This window comes from Lepidothrix coronata, unplaced genomic scaffold, assembly GCF_001604755.1.
Source record: "Lepidothrix coronata isolate B3197 unplaced genomic scaffold, Lepidothrix_coronata-1.0 Scaffold205, whole genome shotgun sequence".
Taxonomy (NCBI): domain Eukaryota; kingdom Metazoa; phylum Chordata; class Aves; order Passeriformes; family Pipridae; genus Lepidothrix; species Lepidothrix coronata.
The window spans coordinates 798,863-816,061 of NW_016690385.1; the positions used below are offsets into that span (position 1 = coordinate 798,863).

The window sequence follows — 17,199 nt, forward strand, 5'->3', positions numbered from 1 at the left end:
GGATGGTATTCTAGGCATTATGTTACAATTTCTGCTTTCAGTCAAGGTAGTCCCCTACACTTGGAAATGTTTTCCCCTTTTAACATCCCAGGAATACATTAAACACTTTTGCCGTGACATTTACTGAGTGCCTGGGTTGTGTAAGTTGCTTGTGAGTGTTTCAGTTTTTAAATCTATCATCATGTAGTCTTAACAATGCTTTCATTGTTCTCATCTGCTGACTGCTGTGCATGCATTTTTACTTTAAACTGTTCTGATCAGTTATGACAGTAACTTGCAATATTCAACTTACTGGTGTTTTTCAGTTGACATAATTTTAATTTTGATTCCAGCAAGTCCCTTCATATTTGCCCCAGCTGCACTGAGAAAAACATTCCTGTTTGCTTTCTCCCAGTAGTAGCATATTATACAACCTGTCAGTGAAACTCTTGAAGCATTTTATATTCTACATTTCTCAATTCAAGTACTGTGCTGATGTTAGAGATGTAAAAATCGTGGGGGGGAAAAAAGCCTTGATCTCTTCCTGTACTAAAAAAAGCAAACTCTTACAGAGCTTGCAGAAATGATGAAGGAAATGAAGAGAAAAGTTTGTCCTTCAGGAATTAATGTTTTAAAAATTTAAAAGAATGTTTTAAAAGAGCTGATTCTGGAGCTGTGCTGTAACATTGAGTCTGCATAACCAAGTCCATTTATAACTTTCCTTATTTCCTGAATTTACATATGTTAACATTTGGCTCGTCCATTTACAGTGCAGCCTCTATAATATTGGGCAAATTTCATTCAGACTTGAAGAGTGTCTCATAGGTACACCTAGGCATATTTTCAACATACTGAGTTAAATCTAATACTTTTCTTACTTTTAAGCTGGCATAGAAGTTTGCTTTATGGTGAGTTACAGAAATTTATCACTTTTGCTTTTGCTCTTTGAAAAATGTCATTTTAACTGGGGGAAGCAGAAGGCAGGATTATCTTGCCCATAACTTTTGAAATATCAGGCAGCCTTTACCTCTCTGGAAATGAATTTTAAATTAAGTGAGAGAATTGAAATGATTTATCTTTTCAAAATGAGTCACGGTGAGGATGTTTTACTGCTCATTACCTGAAAGGTGTGCATTCTTCAAAATACTGCCTGGTCTTACTATTTTAAAAATACTGAACTTTTACGATAAAGTCAACAAATTATAATGTAGAGTATCCCAAGTAAAAGGATACTTACAGAATGAAGCTGTGATGTGGAGTGAGAATGCCACATCACACGCTAAGAAATTATGACCATGGTAATGTGACCATTATGGTGGAATTTTGTTCCCTTAGAGGGCAGCAAATGTGATAAAGAACCTCAGAAATCTTAAAAGTTACATTGCCCTATTTTGTGAACAGAGAAGAGGGTGTGGAGGCTGTACAGACAGGAGAGGTGATCATTGAAAAATGGAACATGTATGTGTATATATATATATATATAATGGAACAATAACAACACTGAATCTAATAGGGTAAGAGAGAGCTCATTATCTCTGTCCTGTATCTGAGAAAAAATACATGAAGTTTTAATGAAGTATGTGTAGGTGAGTGGGGAAGTTACTCCTTGCTTAGTCCATCGTGATGACTGGGAACATCATGGCTAATCCTACATGAAGACAGTAGTGCTGAACTTGCACAGAACAGCTCCTTGTGAAAGGAAGGGACATGGGGAAAGATAAAACATATTCATGTCAACTCTTAAATTGTGCCCTTTACCAAAATTCAGCAAGCAGGAGACTGCCATGTGTTGGCACTGCTCTGGCTGGATTGTGAGCGGGAAATGGTGGATCTTTAGCACCAGCTGTTCAGAGGTGGTGGATGCAGATTGATCCATGTTTAATAGATAACATAAGTCGTTGACACCAAACAGCCCCCCAGTGTCAACAGAAGAGAGGATTTTTAAAAATGAAGCAAAACTTTATATTACACTTTATATTAAGGTACTGAAGAGAAATAAGGTTATTTAAAAACTCAGGCAGCTCACAAGGATAGTTTAGAACTTTAACCAGTGCTGCTGCTGGCAGCATTTACTTGTGCTCTTCTGCCCCACCAGACATGATGATGTTGGACGTCTTTAACGAACAATTGCTCCTAACCATTCCATTGTTTCTGTGTTGCAACTTCTAACATATCTGTGAAATGGCTTCTTAATCAATTTACTGTTACATTTTCTTCAATTAAGATAAATCTATCAAGTAAAAAAGAATTCAGGAGACATTTTTTTTTCTCTTTTTGACTACGTTCTTATTCTCTGTTGTAATTTAGTTGGAGTTACAGTGGGGACTAATTTCTTGCTGTTATTACTTACTGTTTCTTTTAAGGAGAAGAAATTGTGCTTCTCCATGGGAAATCGAGGAGACATTATTCCATTTCAGATTCTCTTGTTAGTGTATTGATCTGTATTAATTGACATTGTTTATACAAAGTGAAAGATCAGTTTGTGTCTTGTCATACTAAACCACCCATCCAAATACTTTGACATGGGTGAGGATCTGTTTTGTGTTCAGGGCTCTGAGAGGAGGATGCGTTTCATAACTTCTGACTTCAGGAGAGGTAGATCTTTCCCAAGGTAGCAGCTGGATATGCAGTGTCCAAGCACTTGTTTTGAGTGTGGGTGTTTGCAACTGTCTTTAAATGTTGAAAAGTGAAGATTTGTGTCTTTCATACTTTGCTGAACAAAACCGGTTTTTATTACTCAGCCCCCAATCCAAAGATAATTGTATTTATTGTCTCCAATCCACTTGTCTTCATCAGGTAAGACTTCTCTGCATGGCAAATGCAACTATTACAATCTTAGGGAGTGTAAGTATAACTTGGCATAGAAAATAACAGAGTAAACCACATTCCTTCCCAGATCATTCTGGTTTGGGGTCTTGCCTTCACAACACAAGAGAGTGGATAGAGTGCAGGTTTACTGCAAAGTGTTTTAGGAACCATTCTTCAGTATTGTGTTCTTTGCATTGGAAGTTCTGAACTCTGCTGATTAAATAATTAAGGAGGTTTCTTGAAAGGGAAAGACAAAGAGGAAGGGAGGAAAAAAAAGAACAGAGAACATAAAACTCTGAAATTCATGTTATTCTCTCTTCCTTTTGCTCTCGAAAATAAGCAGTTCTGTTGTTATTACTTCTGGTTTTGGAGCAGTAAAGTTGCTAGATGAAGAATCCCTTGCTAGTAAGTAGGTAACACCTTTTTGCCCTTCAGAGAAGTAAACAAATTATTTTGTTGTTCTGTATTTCTTTTATTTGGTCAATTTGTTGTTTCCTGATGTTTCAGTGAAATAGCATGTCCATTCATGCTGCTGTGGCAATGTACCATGTTAGATGGTAGAATCAAAGTTGTGTTGCAGAAAGTCCCAGAGTTCAGTCCAAGAAGCAGCTGGTGTGACTGATTGGTCCAAGACATTGACTCATTTGCTTCTTTCCAAGTTAAATAGCATTAAAAGTAGTAAAAATATGTTCCAGTAATTGTTCAGTGACCTTAAATGGATGTAAGATATTATTCTAAACAGTCCTGAGTGGGAGAGAGAATGGTTTATGAAGTCCATTAAACAGAAGTCTGTATTATCTGAACTAAAAGAAAAAAGTGGAATTGATTGAAGTCTTGAAGTGAAAATACTTATATAGTTTCTGAACCATGAATAAAATTAATTTTCCAAAGTAAGTTAAGTTTAACTTACTTTAAAATGCTGCTTTTTAAGGGGAAGAAACCTGTCACTCTTAAAAACAATGGATTAATATTTCTGACAGGTTGTATTTCTGTTGCATTTAAATTAAATTCTGTGGGTCTTAGAAGATTGGGGTTTTGTTGTTGTTTTTTTTTCCCAATATTTATTGTTCCTTCGATTCAATTACATTTTAACTACAATTAGTACAAAGTAAAGGACTATCTGGAAAAAGACAGCATCATTGCAGTTTTCTAGTATTGACATGTTCAATACCTAACTGTGCCTAGAATACCATTTGTAATAATTTATTCTAATGGCAATTAGGTACTACCTTGTCAGATCTCTGTAAAGCTGTTACAGAATTCATTTTCTGTCAGTAAAAACAAAACCGAACTAAAACACTTTGACTTAAAATATCTAATGCCTCCTATTCCCTTATTTATTGTTCTGTTATTCCAAGGGTTCAATGCATATTCATAGACACAGCACACTTTTATATTTTTAATTATTATAATTGTTTCTTTTATGTTTTTCTTCATTCTCCTCGTTGCAGTCTTTGACAGGAGCGGTCTACATCAATGCCTGTTTTCTTTAGTTAAACTTAAATCATCAGCCTTGCTTTACTGGAAAGCAGTTGTTTTGTTTAGAAAAGCCCATGTAGGCATTGTTGAACAGTTAAAGTTAAGTTTGACTTTTATTCAATTTTTCCACATTTCTACAGGGTTGCCCATATCTGTGTCTCTGCAGAATTGCTTCTGTTTTCTTTGAAATTGGAAAAGAGTGAAGGAAATTTAATTTAAAAAGATGATAAAACAGTTCAAATTTATGAAATCCACTAAATACAGTTTTGAAGAAAATACTACTGTTCCTCCAGTGTGATTTTGCATAGATATTGTACACATCCAGATAGTGAAATCCTCTTCTCTGAAATAGCCTACAAAATCTGGGTTTTTAAGCCTAGATCTGAAACTACTGAGCAGCTGCAGTTTCTGTTTGAGGCAGTGATAGTTTTGGGTGCTCAGTGTCTGACAGACCATGCCTTATTGTTGAAGTGCTGATGGCCGGGGAAAGCTGGATGGAATAAATGACTTTATGTGCAGTACCCAGTGCTGGCTTTTGGCTTGCTTAAATCAGCCCTTCAGAGATGGACTACTCCTGTCTTTGTATAATCAAATTGTACATGCAGCCAAAGCAGCCTTCAGCATCAGGCAGTTGCTTTTCTGTGAGAAGAATCATTTTCTTAGATGTTGGGGAAGTGCCCTTGCTTCACTCCCAGCATTAGGGAATCTCTGCTGCTTCTGGACTGTCCGTTCAAGGCAAACCCCAGGATTGTGCTCTGGATGTCTGTCCCCATATATGGGATGTGTTATCCAGCCCTAAATTGTCAATGCCCTCGGATGGGACTGGGGAAAGAGAAGGGCTTTTTGAGTTGTTGTACAATAGATGGTGACTAATGCCAGAATGAACTGGAGCCAAACATGTTGTAACTGCTGATGAGCTAATCAGCATAAATTCTGGACAGGAAGTAGAATGGGGATAAATAAAGTTGTTAATATCCATCCGGTGTAAAACATGGAGCAAGTAGGAAATGGCAATTAGGTGACTTAAAGATACACCAGTGTGTTAAAAGAGGTCAGGACAGATGATCTAATGGTATTGGCTACTAGAAAACTCTTTTGTTCCTCTTTCTTCATCTCTAGAATGGAGATGTTTATTTTCTTATGCTCTCTGTTCCTTTCTCCTCTTACCTTTCTATTTACTAATGCTTTCTGGCAGGAAGTGCCTTAAACTTGTATGCTGTGCAGTAGAGTCCTTGTATTGACTGGAATCTGCAAATACTGTTATGTTTAATTGCTGAGAAATATTTTAGAAAGGAAAGAGTAGCTAAAATAAAAATCTTGTAGTTTTGTCTGTATTATTACTCTATCAATTCGTAACAGGAAAAATGACTACTTTTGTATAAAGCCCATCAAGGTCATTTCAGAAAAGCTCAGAATGCATGCAGCTCCCAAGAACTAAATGTTGGCAAGATTGACATATCTTAAAATTCTAAGAACTCTACTTTTCCTCCTTTTTCCTTTGTTTCTTTTTTTCAGGAGAAACTGAAAAGTTCTAAGTAGAAAAAAAATCTTGTTGAGACCTTTCAGGGCCAGTTCTTCAGTAAGTTAGTATTCCATTTCCTGTCCACTGTCATTCAGAATTGCTGTAGGAAATAGCAACAGACAAAACACATTTGTCTGAATACATTCCTACTCTAAATTAAAGCAGCAATCTGTTCCTTAAATGATTTTTCAGCACATTGAACTCAGATTAGGTAAGGTTTGAGACTGATTTGCTCTCATTTTTAATCCTGATTATGGGAAGGTAAGGAGAGAATTGTGTATGCAGAGGGTGTTTTAATTATTTGGACGTGAGCCAAAAATTATGCAATTTTTGCCTTGTAATTTATAACTGTCCCATGTTTCCAGAGTAGCCTTGTTCAGTGTGGACCTGGAGTGCAGCGTTTTTCAAAACTTTTTTCTGTGATCTTGTTCTTAAAACTTAGTCATGTGTGAATGCACTTGGAGTATTATCTAAAGGTGAAGTGTTTTAAGAATCAATTTTGTGCTCATGTAACATTATCAGACTTTTTTGTTCCAATATCATGAACTGAGTCCGTGAAAAATCATTACCCGATTTTCACAAAAGTGCAGTTCTGTTGCATTCTTTTTCAGAGATGTATTACAGCATCACCTTATTAGACTTTTTTTTTTACAACTTCTCAATATCAAATGGCAATAAAAATTGAGAACTTCATGAAAAGGCAAGAGTCTAGGAGATGAGGGTTTTTTAAGGAGACCAGAATTATGGGTCTCATGATAAAATTTTGAACATTAGCAGTGCTGTGCAACTGCCTGGGCCCAAGGTCCTGATGGTTCAGCTTATTATCTTCTCATTTAAGAGGATTCTTCACAGCATTGTCATCCTTCACTAAACTTACCGTTTTAATAGCAGATACGTTGAACTTTGAAGAGGGGACCTGGCAAGACTTTTACGTGTCTGTCTTATTTTCCAAGTAGCTGTTGAAACTGAAATATCTCTTTTTTCAAGCTACACGGTAGTTTTCTGTTCACTCTGCTTTGCCTGCGATAACCAGATAGTTAACAGTGTGCAAAAATATGTGTAGACATGTCAAATTTCTAAATAGAACATTGAATATTGTGATTTTCCTGACTCTGAAATGTTTTGTGAAGTATCTGCCCCCTTTGAAAGAGGTAGGACAGGGAGGGAAGTGTTCTGTCATCTCTGAAGAAAGTGTTTAAAGCCAGGAAGAGTGTAAAACACAGCAACCCTCATTTTGGAGGTGGGCTACTCATAGATCTTTCTTAGTGTAAACAATCCATCTAGTTTTAGTAATAATTATTTTATTTTTTCTGGAAAGTAAACAACACTGTTTCAAGCTCTGCAGATGCAAAATGCCTAGGAAAGAAAAAAGCCAACCCAAATGTAAATACTGGTGAAAAGTTTTAAATTTCTGTGACAGAAATAAGGCATAAACTATAAGCCAGTTTTGCATCAGTAGCCAGGTTCTTTGGGTTAGGAGCTTGTTTTTTGTGTGCTTACTTAACCAGATATTAACTTTTATGCTATAAAGCAGTGCTGGAGCCTGATTCTCTTTCTGGATGTCTTTCTACTCAGGAAACTGAGACTTCTTTGTGCAGAATATTGTTAAAAAGAATATAACACAAAGGCTGCACATCTGTTTCCCGTTTCAAAACAAGTTCTTTTACTCTAGGTCTGTATTTCTTTCCTCCTGCCATGAGATTTGTTTTTTTTTCCTTCAGTAAACAGACGAGTATAAAAAGATTACTCATGAAATGGGTTACTGGGTATTGTTTACATGGGAGAATTTGGCAATACATTAATTTGGCCCTGTTGTGATAATGTGCATCCACAGCTTCGTTTGTTCCACTAAAATGTGGATTCTCCTGTAGCTGCTCTGAAATAGAGGACATGGTACTTTCCAGTTCTCCTCCTAAGATCTGACAAATGACCTACAAGTGAGAAAAAAGATAAGAATGCCCTAATAAATCTTTATTGCTCCAGCTTTCCAGGCCTGGTGCTAGAATTATACCCTTCTAGTTCTTTATGTCGTTGCTGTTTTGCAGTTTTTTTCTGCTTGAGAAAATTAATTGCTGCATAGTGACATATGACTGGGTAGAGACACTTTTATTCCCAGGAAAAGTTTATTAATGCAGGATTTTTCACATCTGCAACTAAATAGTTTGAGATCAGTAGTAATAAAAATTAGAACATCTCTCAAGTATTTTCTTTCCATAAAGCTGTTATTCAGAATGATCACATTGGTTCCAAGTGTAGTATCAGCAGCAAAGAGAATTGTTCAGAAGTGCAAAAGCAAGCTCATGCCGACTTATTAAATCTGGAAAAAATTTTTAGAATTATTTTGTGTCCATTTGTTTTCTTGACTGGCATTATTCCTGATGATCCACAGAGTGTCCCTACATCATCTCCTGGCATAGGAATCTGAGATGAGTTTTATTTTTCCTCATTCTTTTTTCTTTCTGAGGTCTGTTCAGTGGCTACTGAACAAATATATGCCATGTTACATTTATCAGAGAACAGCTGCTACTGAATTTGTGTAGTAAAGGTTAAAGGTGTTTGTTCTTTTTGTGGCATTGTAAAGTTTTAATTGTCTGAACTGGGAAATAAAATCCCTGAGGGTGACAAATTGTTCTTTGAGTCGCTGCGTATATATTAAAAGGATTTCATTGTAATGTATGTCTTCTTTAATGGTACCACCACTGCTCAGGCAGCAGAGTGCTGCTGCCAGGTCCTTTGGCTCCTTGCTATGAAGTTTGTTGGGCCATGTGACTGGGATTTCAGATTTAAAAGTAGTTAACAGATACTTCTATTCAGCAGGCTGCTCCCATTATAAAAAGCAAGCAATTATAATCAGCAAGTACATTTTTCAGTAAAGCTCTTCAGGTTTCTCTGGTTGCTAGTAGAAGAAAAATATTCTTTTTTTTTCATACTTTAAGTATTTCAGATACTGCAGCTATACTCAAATTTGTTATCCAAACCTAAGTTTGCCATTGTAGCACTGTGGAAAGTCACTGCCACAGAGCAGGACTGCATGATGGAGTTGCTACAGGGAGAAAATAAACCAGGGCAGTTCATGCAGAGCACCCTGCCACACTGAATTCATGTACTTACTGAGGAAGCAATACCTGGAAGTTCTCACTTCAGGCCTGAGTCACAGGTTTTTTGGAAATGAGGATTAAAGCACAGTTAGCTGAGTAACAACATCAGCCAGATTTAAAGGCTATTTGATAAATGACTTGTATGTAGTAAGGTTGCACTCAATTCCTGCCTCTGCTCATAAAATTTGCATATCCCAAGATAGTTTACATCTTTAGCAAGTTTTACCTCTGGGAAGAGACCAAAATATATTAATGTTGTTGTCCCTGGCTTTCATGGATATGCTGTAAAATTTTAAAATAAGGCTTGAGTTTATTGTGTATAGGCTGGAAATGGTTTCAGTGTGCCATGACCTATAACCTGGCCTGCATCACCAAAAATCTGCCTCCTGAGCTCTGGATTGTGGTTCCAACAAATGGCACCAGCAGCACACTGGAGAACACTGATAGCTTTTGGGGGATATGCACAGGCAGGGCTGTGAATACATTCTAAGCTTAGAAGTTGGCATCTGCATACAGTATTTCACAAAGAGCCAGATGCAAGAGATTTCTGCACTTCAATTGGTATATTGTAATTTTGAAACACAGAAGAGTCATTAAATGTATGTGTCTATCCACAGTGCAATTTGACTGGGATAATGTTAAGAGGACACATCTCAAATGAAATGCTGACATTGTACAGTTCTCTGCATTGCATTGTGAACGTTCAGATTACATTGTTTCTCAGGAATAAAAAACCACAAACAAAACACAAAGAAATGCCTCTAATAATATTTTAATATCTTTTTTCCTTTCCTTTTTTCTTTTTTGATTTCTCATTATGTTATGGGTCAATGAACAAATACACAAAACCCCAAGTGTGGCAAAATAAATAAATAAAGTGTGAAGAACGATTTCTGCTGATTTAGTAAGAGAACACTAAGTGCTGGTTTTATCTACTTTAGGAGCATAAAGTGTGGTCAAGAAGGTGCCACGTGTTTGCTATAGTCACCTACATCTGTCTTTTTCATAGTTGTGTTTCTGTTGTTTCTCTTTGTGTTTTTTTGAAACCTACGAATGCATTAGATAATTTTGCTGCTAAATGGACATTTTGCATGAAAATCTGAGTGAAGATCCTAGTCTGGTTTTATCAGTAAACTTACGATTCTGTCAGCTAAATATGAATATGTTTTTAAATGAGTTTGAATTCCTGTAGGACTCGGTGTAAAAGCTCACTGGACGTGTTTTGCTGAAAAATGCTATCGGATGGTGCAAGTTTCCACAATTTTAAGATTTATCAATGCAAAGGTTATTTGAGACAATTAGGAATTGTTAAACTAGAGAAGAATAAGATTGTTGAGAGTAAGTTGTGAAGACAGTTGAGGAAGTTGGGGCTATTCAGCCAGGAGAAGAGAAGGTTGTGTGGAGACCTCAGAGCACCTTCCAGTGTCTGAAGGGGCTACAAGGAGGCCAGAGAGGGACTGTCCATCAGGAACTGTAGTGACAGACAAGGGGGAATGGCTTCAAACTGAAAGAGAGTAGGTTTAAATTATTTATTAGGAAGAAATACTTCTCTGTGTGGGTGTTGACACCCTGACACAGGTTGCCCAGGGAACCTGTGGCTGCTCCGTCCCTGGAAGTGTCCAAGGCCAGGTTGGACAGGGCTTGGAGCAACCTGGGCTAGTGGAAGGTGTCCCTGCCCATGCCAGGGGTTTGAACAAGATGAGCTTTAACGCCCCTTCCAACACAAGTCATTCTAGGGTTCTGTGATTTGGATGAGTTAGATGAATTCATAATGGAACTCTCATTTCCACTCTTCTGAAAAGCTTGCCTCTTCTGATCCAGGGTGATCCTGCTGATCCTTCTCCGGCCTCTCTAGCTCTGATGTCATTTATATTTCTCCTTTGTATTTAAATATTGTGTGGTTTTGAGATCCCTACATGCATCCTGCTCTGCTACACAAACCTCTGTAGGAAAAGTTACTTTGGAGTCTGTCAAGCTCAGCTGCTTCATCTGTAAGCCTGGTGACAGCAAACCAGGGTATTAAATAATCAATGGTAGAACCTGGAACAAAAACGGGGAAACAGCAGATACTGTGTTGCTCAGTCATAAGTTCCTTCCATTTTCTAGCTACCTGCTTTCACAAAACTTGTGGAATCATCTTTATCTTTGAGATTTTTCTTCTGTTCCCTTAATCTCCATCACACTGGATTGAAATCAGCCTGGCAAATAGTTTATCTAAGCTAAAGCTGTGTGAAGTAAAATTCTTCATGGTCGGGGGATTGAGACGAGCATAAGCTAAAATCTTCCTCACAGTTCTTGTAGGAGTCTGTAAAATTCTCCAAATAAAAGATAAACTGTGAAGATTAGAGCAGAAAAATAGAGAGTGCTTTAAGATACAATAATCTCAGAACCATGAATCACTGGAGACTGGGAGGATGTTGGACTTGGACACCGAATCAGGGAATTTTTCAGTCTGTCCCAGCATGGTTCTTTCCCTTCAACTGATACATTGAAACAGTCTTACTGTGTTTTGTGTAACTCAAATGCTGCTTTCATGACTTTGCAGCAAAGTGTTTCTTCTTGCCGTATCATCTGTCTTGTTACAAGCTTAAAGGCTTGTTTAAACCAGGAAATCTTAAACCCTCTTCTGTTCCCTCTTGCCCTCACCTTTCCTCACTTTAGGAATAAAGTTGGGGAAATCTTTAGCTGCTTACAATATACAGTCATTTTCTGAGCATAAGAAAGTTTGTGCTTTTATTTTGTGAGCAAAATATGATGACAAATCATGTTATGGGTATTATATTTTAAATACTTTTCTGTTTGTTTATTTGACAGGTCCTTGAACAGTATGAGCGAGAAGGGTTTAATTTCCTAGCTAAAGTTTTTAATTCTTCACATTCCTTCTTGGAAGATTTGACAGGTCTAACTTTATTACACCAGGAGACACAAGCTGCAGAGGTAAGAAGATACAATTTGGATTTTAAGAATTAGCCATGTGATTAAATGAAGCACTGATAGAATCAAGCAGTGGTATTTGATTTACTCAGTGATTTGGACATTCTCTTAAATTACTTGTAACTTTTTGTATCCTGGGTTTTCAGATACTGCTTTTAAAGGAAATAAGTGACTTGTGTTATGTAGTATAAGGAAATCAATTACCATTTTAGGTCAATTAAAATGTAATTATTATACTGCTTGAGGGATTGTAGTATGGGGAAAACAATGCTGTTTGTCTAGTGACAAAAGTTGGAATGTGGGAAGAAATTGGGGTATGTTTTGATCTCATGGGCAATAACACTGTCTAAAGAGTTGTGATAGCTGAGTGTGTTCCATAAAAAATGAAACAGGTATCAGAATCATAGAATGGCCTGGGTAGGGAGGGACCTTAAAGATCATCTAGTTCCAATCCCCCTGCCATGGACCTCTCACTAGATCAGGTTGCTCAGGTATCTGTTTTAATATTGTATTTTAGTAATGATTAGTGTTCCCTACTCCATCTGCCAATGTCTATACCACTCTACATCATAATTTAATTTTGGCATAGTCGTATCACATGGATGTTTCTGAAGTGATTATTGAGTTACTGCAGCCTGTGCAAATGATGGAGCTGTTTTTTCAGCTGGAAATGGCTCAACAGTGTTGCTTAATAAGGTTGGGGGGATAATGATAACTTGGCTCTCTATTTCGTGTTTTAACCTTTTTAAAATAATTGGAGCAGATGCTGGAAACATTAAACTGTAAAATACCTGATGCATTCTTAAATCAGCCTGGTAATACTTAGAAAATATTTAAATATATATATGAGAGGGATCCAAGAAAGGAGAAGAAACACCATTTAACACGTACCACTTATTAACAGTTAGAATAATTGTGGTCTGATTGCCATGCCTGACTTTTAGACTGCTAATGTAAAATGTAAAAACAATTACAATTGCCCTAGTTAGTAATGTATTATTTTGCAGACATCAGTCAATAAATTTCTTTTGCAGTTTCAGCATGTCCACAGGTGTTTGTTTATGAAGTTTTAGATACTTTCTACAAAATGTGGAGTCAGGTGTGAGTTTATTGCAACTTACTGAAGTTCAAAGTTTATAATAAAAATGAAATTAGTGTGCTTTCAAAAAATCTTTTGGTTCAATGCTGAGGTTTATGTGATGAAATCATTACTCATACGTGGAAAAACTGACATACAAAATATTTGCAGAGCTAATGCTTTCAAATTAGCCGAACTGCCATAAAACCAGTGACTTTTCTTGATTGCTTCCCTGTAGTATTGGTATATTTTTGTAAAAATTCATCTGTTTTATCAGGATTAACTAGTATAATAGTCTTGATAAAGTCTGTGTTTATGAAGGTTAAGGTCTGATAGGCAGATTATCTGCAGATGCTGGAGCATGCTTGCTTGCTTCAGATTAAAAGACCTATTCTTTCGTTGCATTTTACCACTGTTGGCTCTTAAAATCAAAGAGGTTGTTTTGGGGTCTCCCACTACCCCCTCAGTACATAATTTGGGGCAAATTTTAATTTTTTTAGATGCACAAGAGAGTGCTTTTAATATATTTTCTGCTGAATTATTCTTGTATTTTGAGCTCATTTTTCTCACACTGCAGTTGGTGAGTGTGAGGTCTGCAAAATGATTTTTCAGGTTTCTGGCTACTTTGGAGCTGCTGTTGGCAGAATGTGTTCTCTAAAATGGAAGCATTAGATTTGTTAAGGTTGGTGCTCCTTAGATTGGTCTGAGATATTCTTGTTATGTTCTAAAGACTGCAGCAAAAGTACTGAGAGGTTTCATAAGACATTTATGGGCTCTTTTGGTGAATAGAATATTTGATTGTTCTGTTAAGGAGTTATGTGCCTTTCAGCATGGAAACTCTTCGGAGAGATTTTATAGGTTATTGGTGGGTTTGGAGACCGTAAAAATAGTTTCTAGTAACTGAAGATTTTCCTTTCCTCCCGTTTAGTAAAATTTCACCAGTGCTATTTCTGCACTGTAAAGAAAGTAGACTTGTAAAGTTAAATGTCATCCAACCTCATATTTACTGCAGTAGCATCATAATCAGGTTTTAATTCTGCATGCAAAATCACTGATATTTGACTGATAAATTTGCATCTGATAGGGAAACAACTCAATCTTGTGCTTTTTTTAAAAGGATTGCTCTTAAAATGTTGATTCATTAAGAGGATTTAATTGAATGTTTTGCTTAGAGTGTTTTGTTGCAGTCAGCAAAACTATCATGCTGGTCTTATGCTTCAGCATCTTAAGTGAAATCACCCACTGAAACTTTTTCTTGTTTTTTTTAAATTCACCTAAATGCTTAACTGCTTTCATGATGTGTGCATGTAATTGCTTTGATGAGAAATTACTTCTAAATTTGAGTTGCTTAAAAGAGATTCTGAATAAGTTATGCGAGTTCCGTAGGAGTGACAGAACAGTTTTGGATGGCCTGAAGTTTCCATAAAAACTCTCCCTCCCTACATTATTAGCACAGACTGCATTTTCCCAGATTAAAGCAATACAACTTGCAGTAAGATATGGGAGACTTTTCACTTACTGAATATCTTTTTTACTTGCATTGTTCAGTTTCCTGTTCCAGAGCTGGACTGTTGACCCAAGTATTAATGCCATCTTGACATGCTTTACCTTGTCTTTTTAAAATGACTGATAAGAATATAATCCTAATTCAACGTGCAATCAGAGTAGCAATCATAATACAGATTTAGTTTGTGGTTTAACTTTGATACTTATTGCAGGAATTTTAGTTAATAAAGCACTTAATTCTTTGATGTGAGATGCATCAGGAAATTATAAATGTTCCACGTGACTTCCTTCATGACAATTTACTCAGTAAATAGTAATATTAGCAAGTGTTTCTATTCTATCTTGAAATGACAGTAAATTTTAGGCATCTGGCTTTAATTTAGGTTCTATGGAACTTTTTTGATTTTTATTTTTTTTTTAATACCGGTTAGATATTTATGTGCAGCTTCAGCAAGAGACTCTGATGACACACATGGCTTTGAAGGCCAATAGAATCTGTGGGAAACTCCCATGTCAGCACTTAGGTCTTGTTTCCACTGGATACGGTTCATTTAGGGAGCTGCCCAAGCTCATGTAAAAACTGCACTTCTGTTTTCCAGATCACTTTGTCTCCTTGCTCCTAACCTAAACTTTTAAACTTGACACTTGTTCAATGTGTAGTCGAGTTTAATAGCTGGGCTTAAAATAGAGACAACCTATGGATCCTTGAATTATTAGTGAGAAACTGGAGGTGTTGATTTGGAGACAGAACAACCAAGTGGATGATTTCCAGTTCAGAACTTGGCTGGGCTGGATTGTTGCGTGTCAGTGCATCCCTAACCCAGCTGATTTGCTCCCCATAGACACCAGATTTAACCCTGCAAAGGATAATGCTGTTTGCCAGGGTCGAAAGCTCTTCAGATTCAGTCTAAAATTACAGCTTTCCTGATATTCACTCTCCTACTCTGTGTTAAAGGTTAGTTTTTACTGATGTGACACTGCTGGAAGTAAAAACTAACACAGTTATAAAGCCCACAGCCAAGATTATTCCATAGTTGTGGAAAAACCATTCCCATTTGTAAGATTTTCTAAGAAACTTAGTTCTTGAAGGCTGCTCGTTTCATTGTTGCCCTTTTCCTCCAGAAATAACTGCCACTGTTCTTCAAGACCCAATTAAACAAAGTAACCATGCTTATCTTTGCTGAGACTTATGTAAGTGCTCTTGAAATCACCAGGAGTGAAGCATCTTATTTGAAAGGGATTGTCAATACCAGAAGGAGTGATAATAGTGGGAAAGGGAAATTTTTGCATGAATTCACTGTAGTATGAGCAGTTGAATTTCTGTACAACCATTTTCCAACTATATTCATTTTCAGAAGTCCAGAAGCCTCATTGCTCTCTGTTCCTAGTAAGACCCAAATGTAACTATACTTTCTCTTCCTTTGGATTTCAATTCCTAAATTACTTGAGTGCTTTACTGTACTTACTGCTTTCATGAGGATGAAAGAAGATTATAGAATATATACAAGAAATAAAATTTTCACTTTGTTTTATGATCAATTAAAACATGAGAAGGCGTAGAAGTCTTGTCATCTTAAGGGGGTCATAAAGAATTTTGGAAAAAAAATCAAATCTAGACCAGAGTTCGTATTTCTGAATGTGATTATAAAGGTCAGATATTGGTGCCAGCAAAATAACATGTCTGTGTTATTTTGCTTTAGTAATGTTGTAATTCAAGTTTTTTGTCTTTTACAAAAAGTGGGATCCATAGCATCTGTAATTTCTATGACAAGTTCTTGTGGTCAGTGAATGAACCCTGTTTGTTATTTGCAAAATCACTTTTCTGTGCTGGTTTACTGTATCCCAAGATATGTTTCTTATCCTATGCAAGGGTAGGATCAATTTTAAAAAAAAAAAAAGGATTCATGCTAGTAAAATACTCAGAGCTCTTTGACTAAGAGAAAACACAGAAAACCCTTTTTTATTCTGTTTCTGCACTTACTTGATATTTGTGCCTGACCATTTTTTCAGTCATTTCTTGAGGAACAAGGCTGAGCTGTATAATAGGCAACTGGTATTAAAAGGGAACTTATCCTAGTTTGGAAGAAAATTCAGAATTTCCAGTGTGCTTTGCTATTAAAAATATCCTGTTTGTTTCTGTTTCTGCATTATATTATGCAATGTATTTGATGTCGAAACAATAACATATGAATAGCCAAAAAAAAATCCCAAGCAAAACAGAGAAACCCAACTGCAACAATATTGTAACGGTAAGTTCTTTAGCTTAACAGGTTTTTTCTGTTAGCCAAACAGTCTTCAGAAGTTAATTTTACTTGATGTTACGAAAACTTCCTGAAGAAATCACTACTGATGGGTAGACCAAAATTAATATTTGAGACTTTTCTGTGTCCATGAGCTTTTTTGTTTTCATGTTTTTAATCTGGTGCATTTCAGGAGAAATTCACTTTGACAGATTCAGGCCTGCCCTGGAATTTCTTTCTGAAGAGATTAAGAGATTAATTTAGTTTTTTTCAGGCGGTAGGTTGTTTTTTTCTGTCTTAAGTTTTCTCATGATGTCAATTAGTGTCATCATATTTCTTCATTCATCAAGCAGTATTTCCCAGATCTTCAAATAACGGTCAATTTTTTTCTGAAAAAGAATTCCTGTTGAACACAGTCCAAGTGAGAAATGAGTCTTGGTTAGAGCAGATTTTCAAATGTGTGTAAATGTGCAGTGCCTAAAATAGATTTAGTTAGTCTGACCTTCACACACTGTTCTGCTGAACTGATGGTATTTCTGCTACTGACATTTTGCC

The 17,199-nt window shown here is 36.5% G+C and overlaps 1 protein-coding gene across 3 annotated transcripts in view; it reads left to right on the top strand.

The window, feature by feature from the left end:
* Positions 1 to 17,199, top strand: part of ATG7 (autophagy related 7) — a 105,777-nt gene that overhangs the window by 34,229 nt on the left and 54,349 nt on the right. For all 3 annotated transcript variants that reach the window (XM_017832748.1, XM_017832749.1, XM_017832751.1), the window contains exon 18: positions 11,701 to 11,823. In XM_017832748.1, the coding sequence (XP_017688237.1) occupies positions 11,701 to 11,823 (123 nt within the window). The remainder of the gene's footprint in view (positions 1 to 11,700; positions 11,824 to 17,199) is intronic.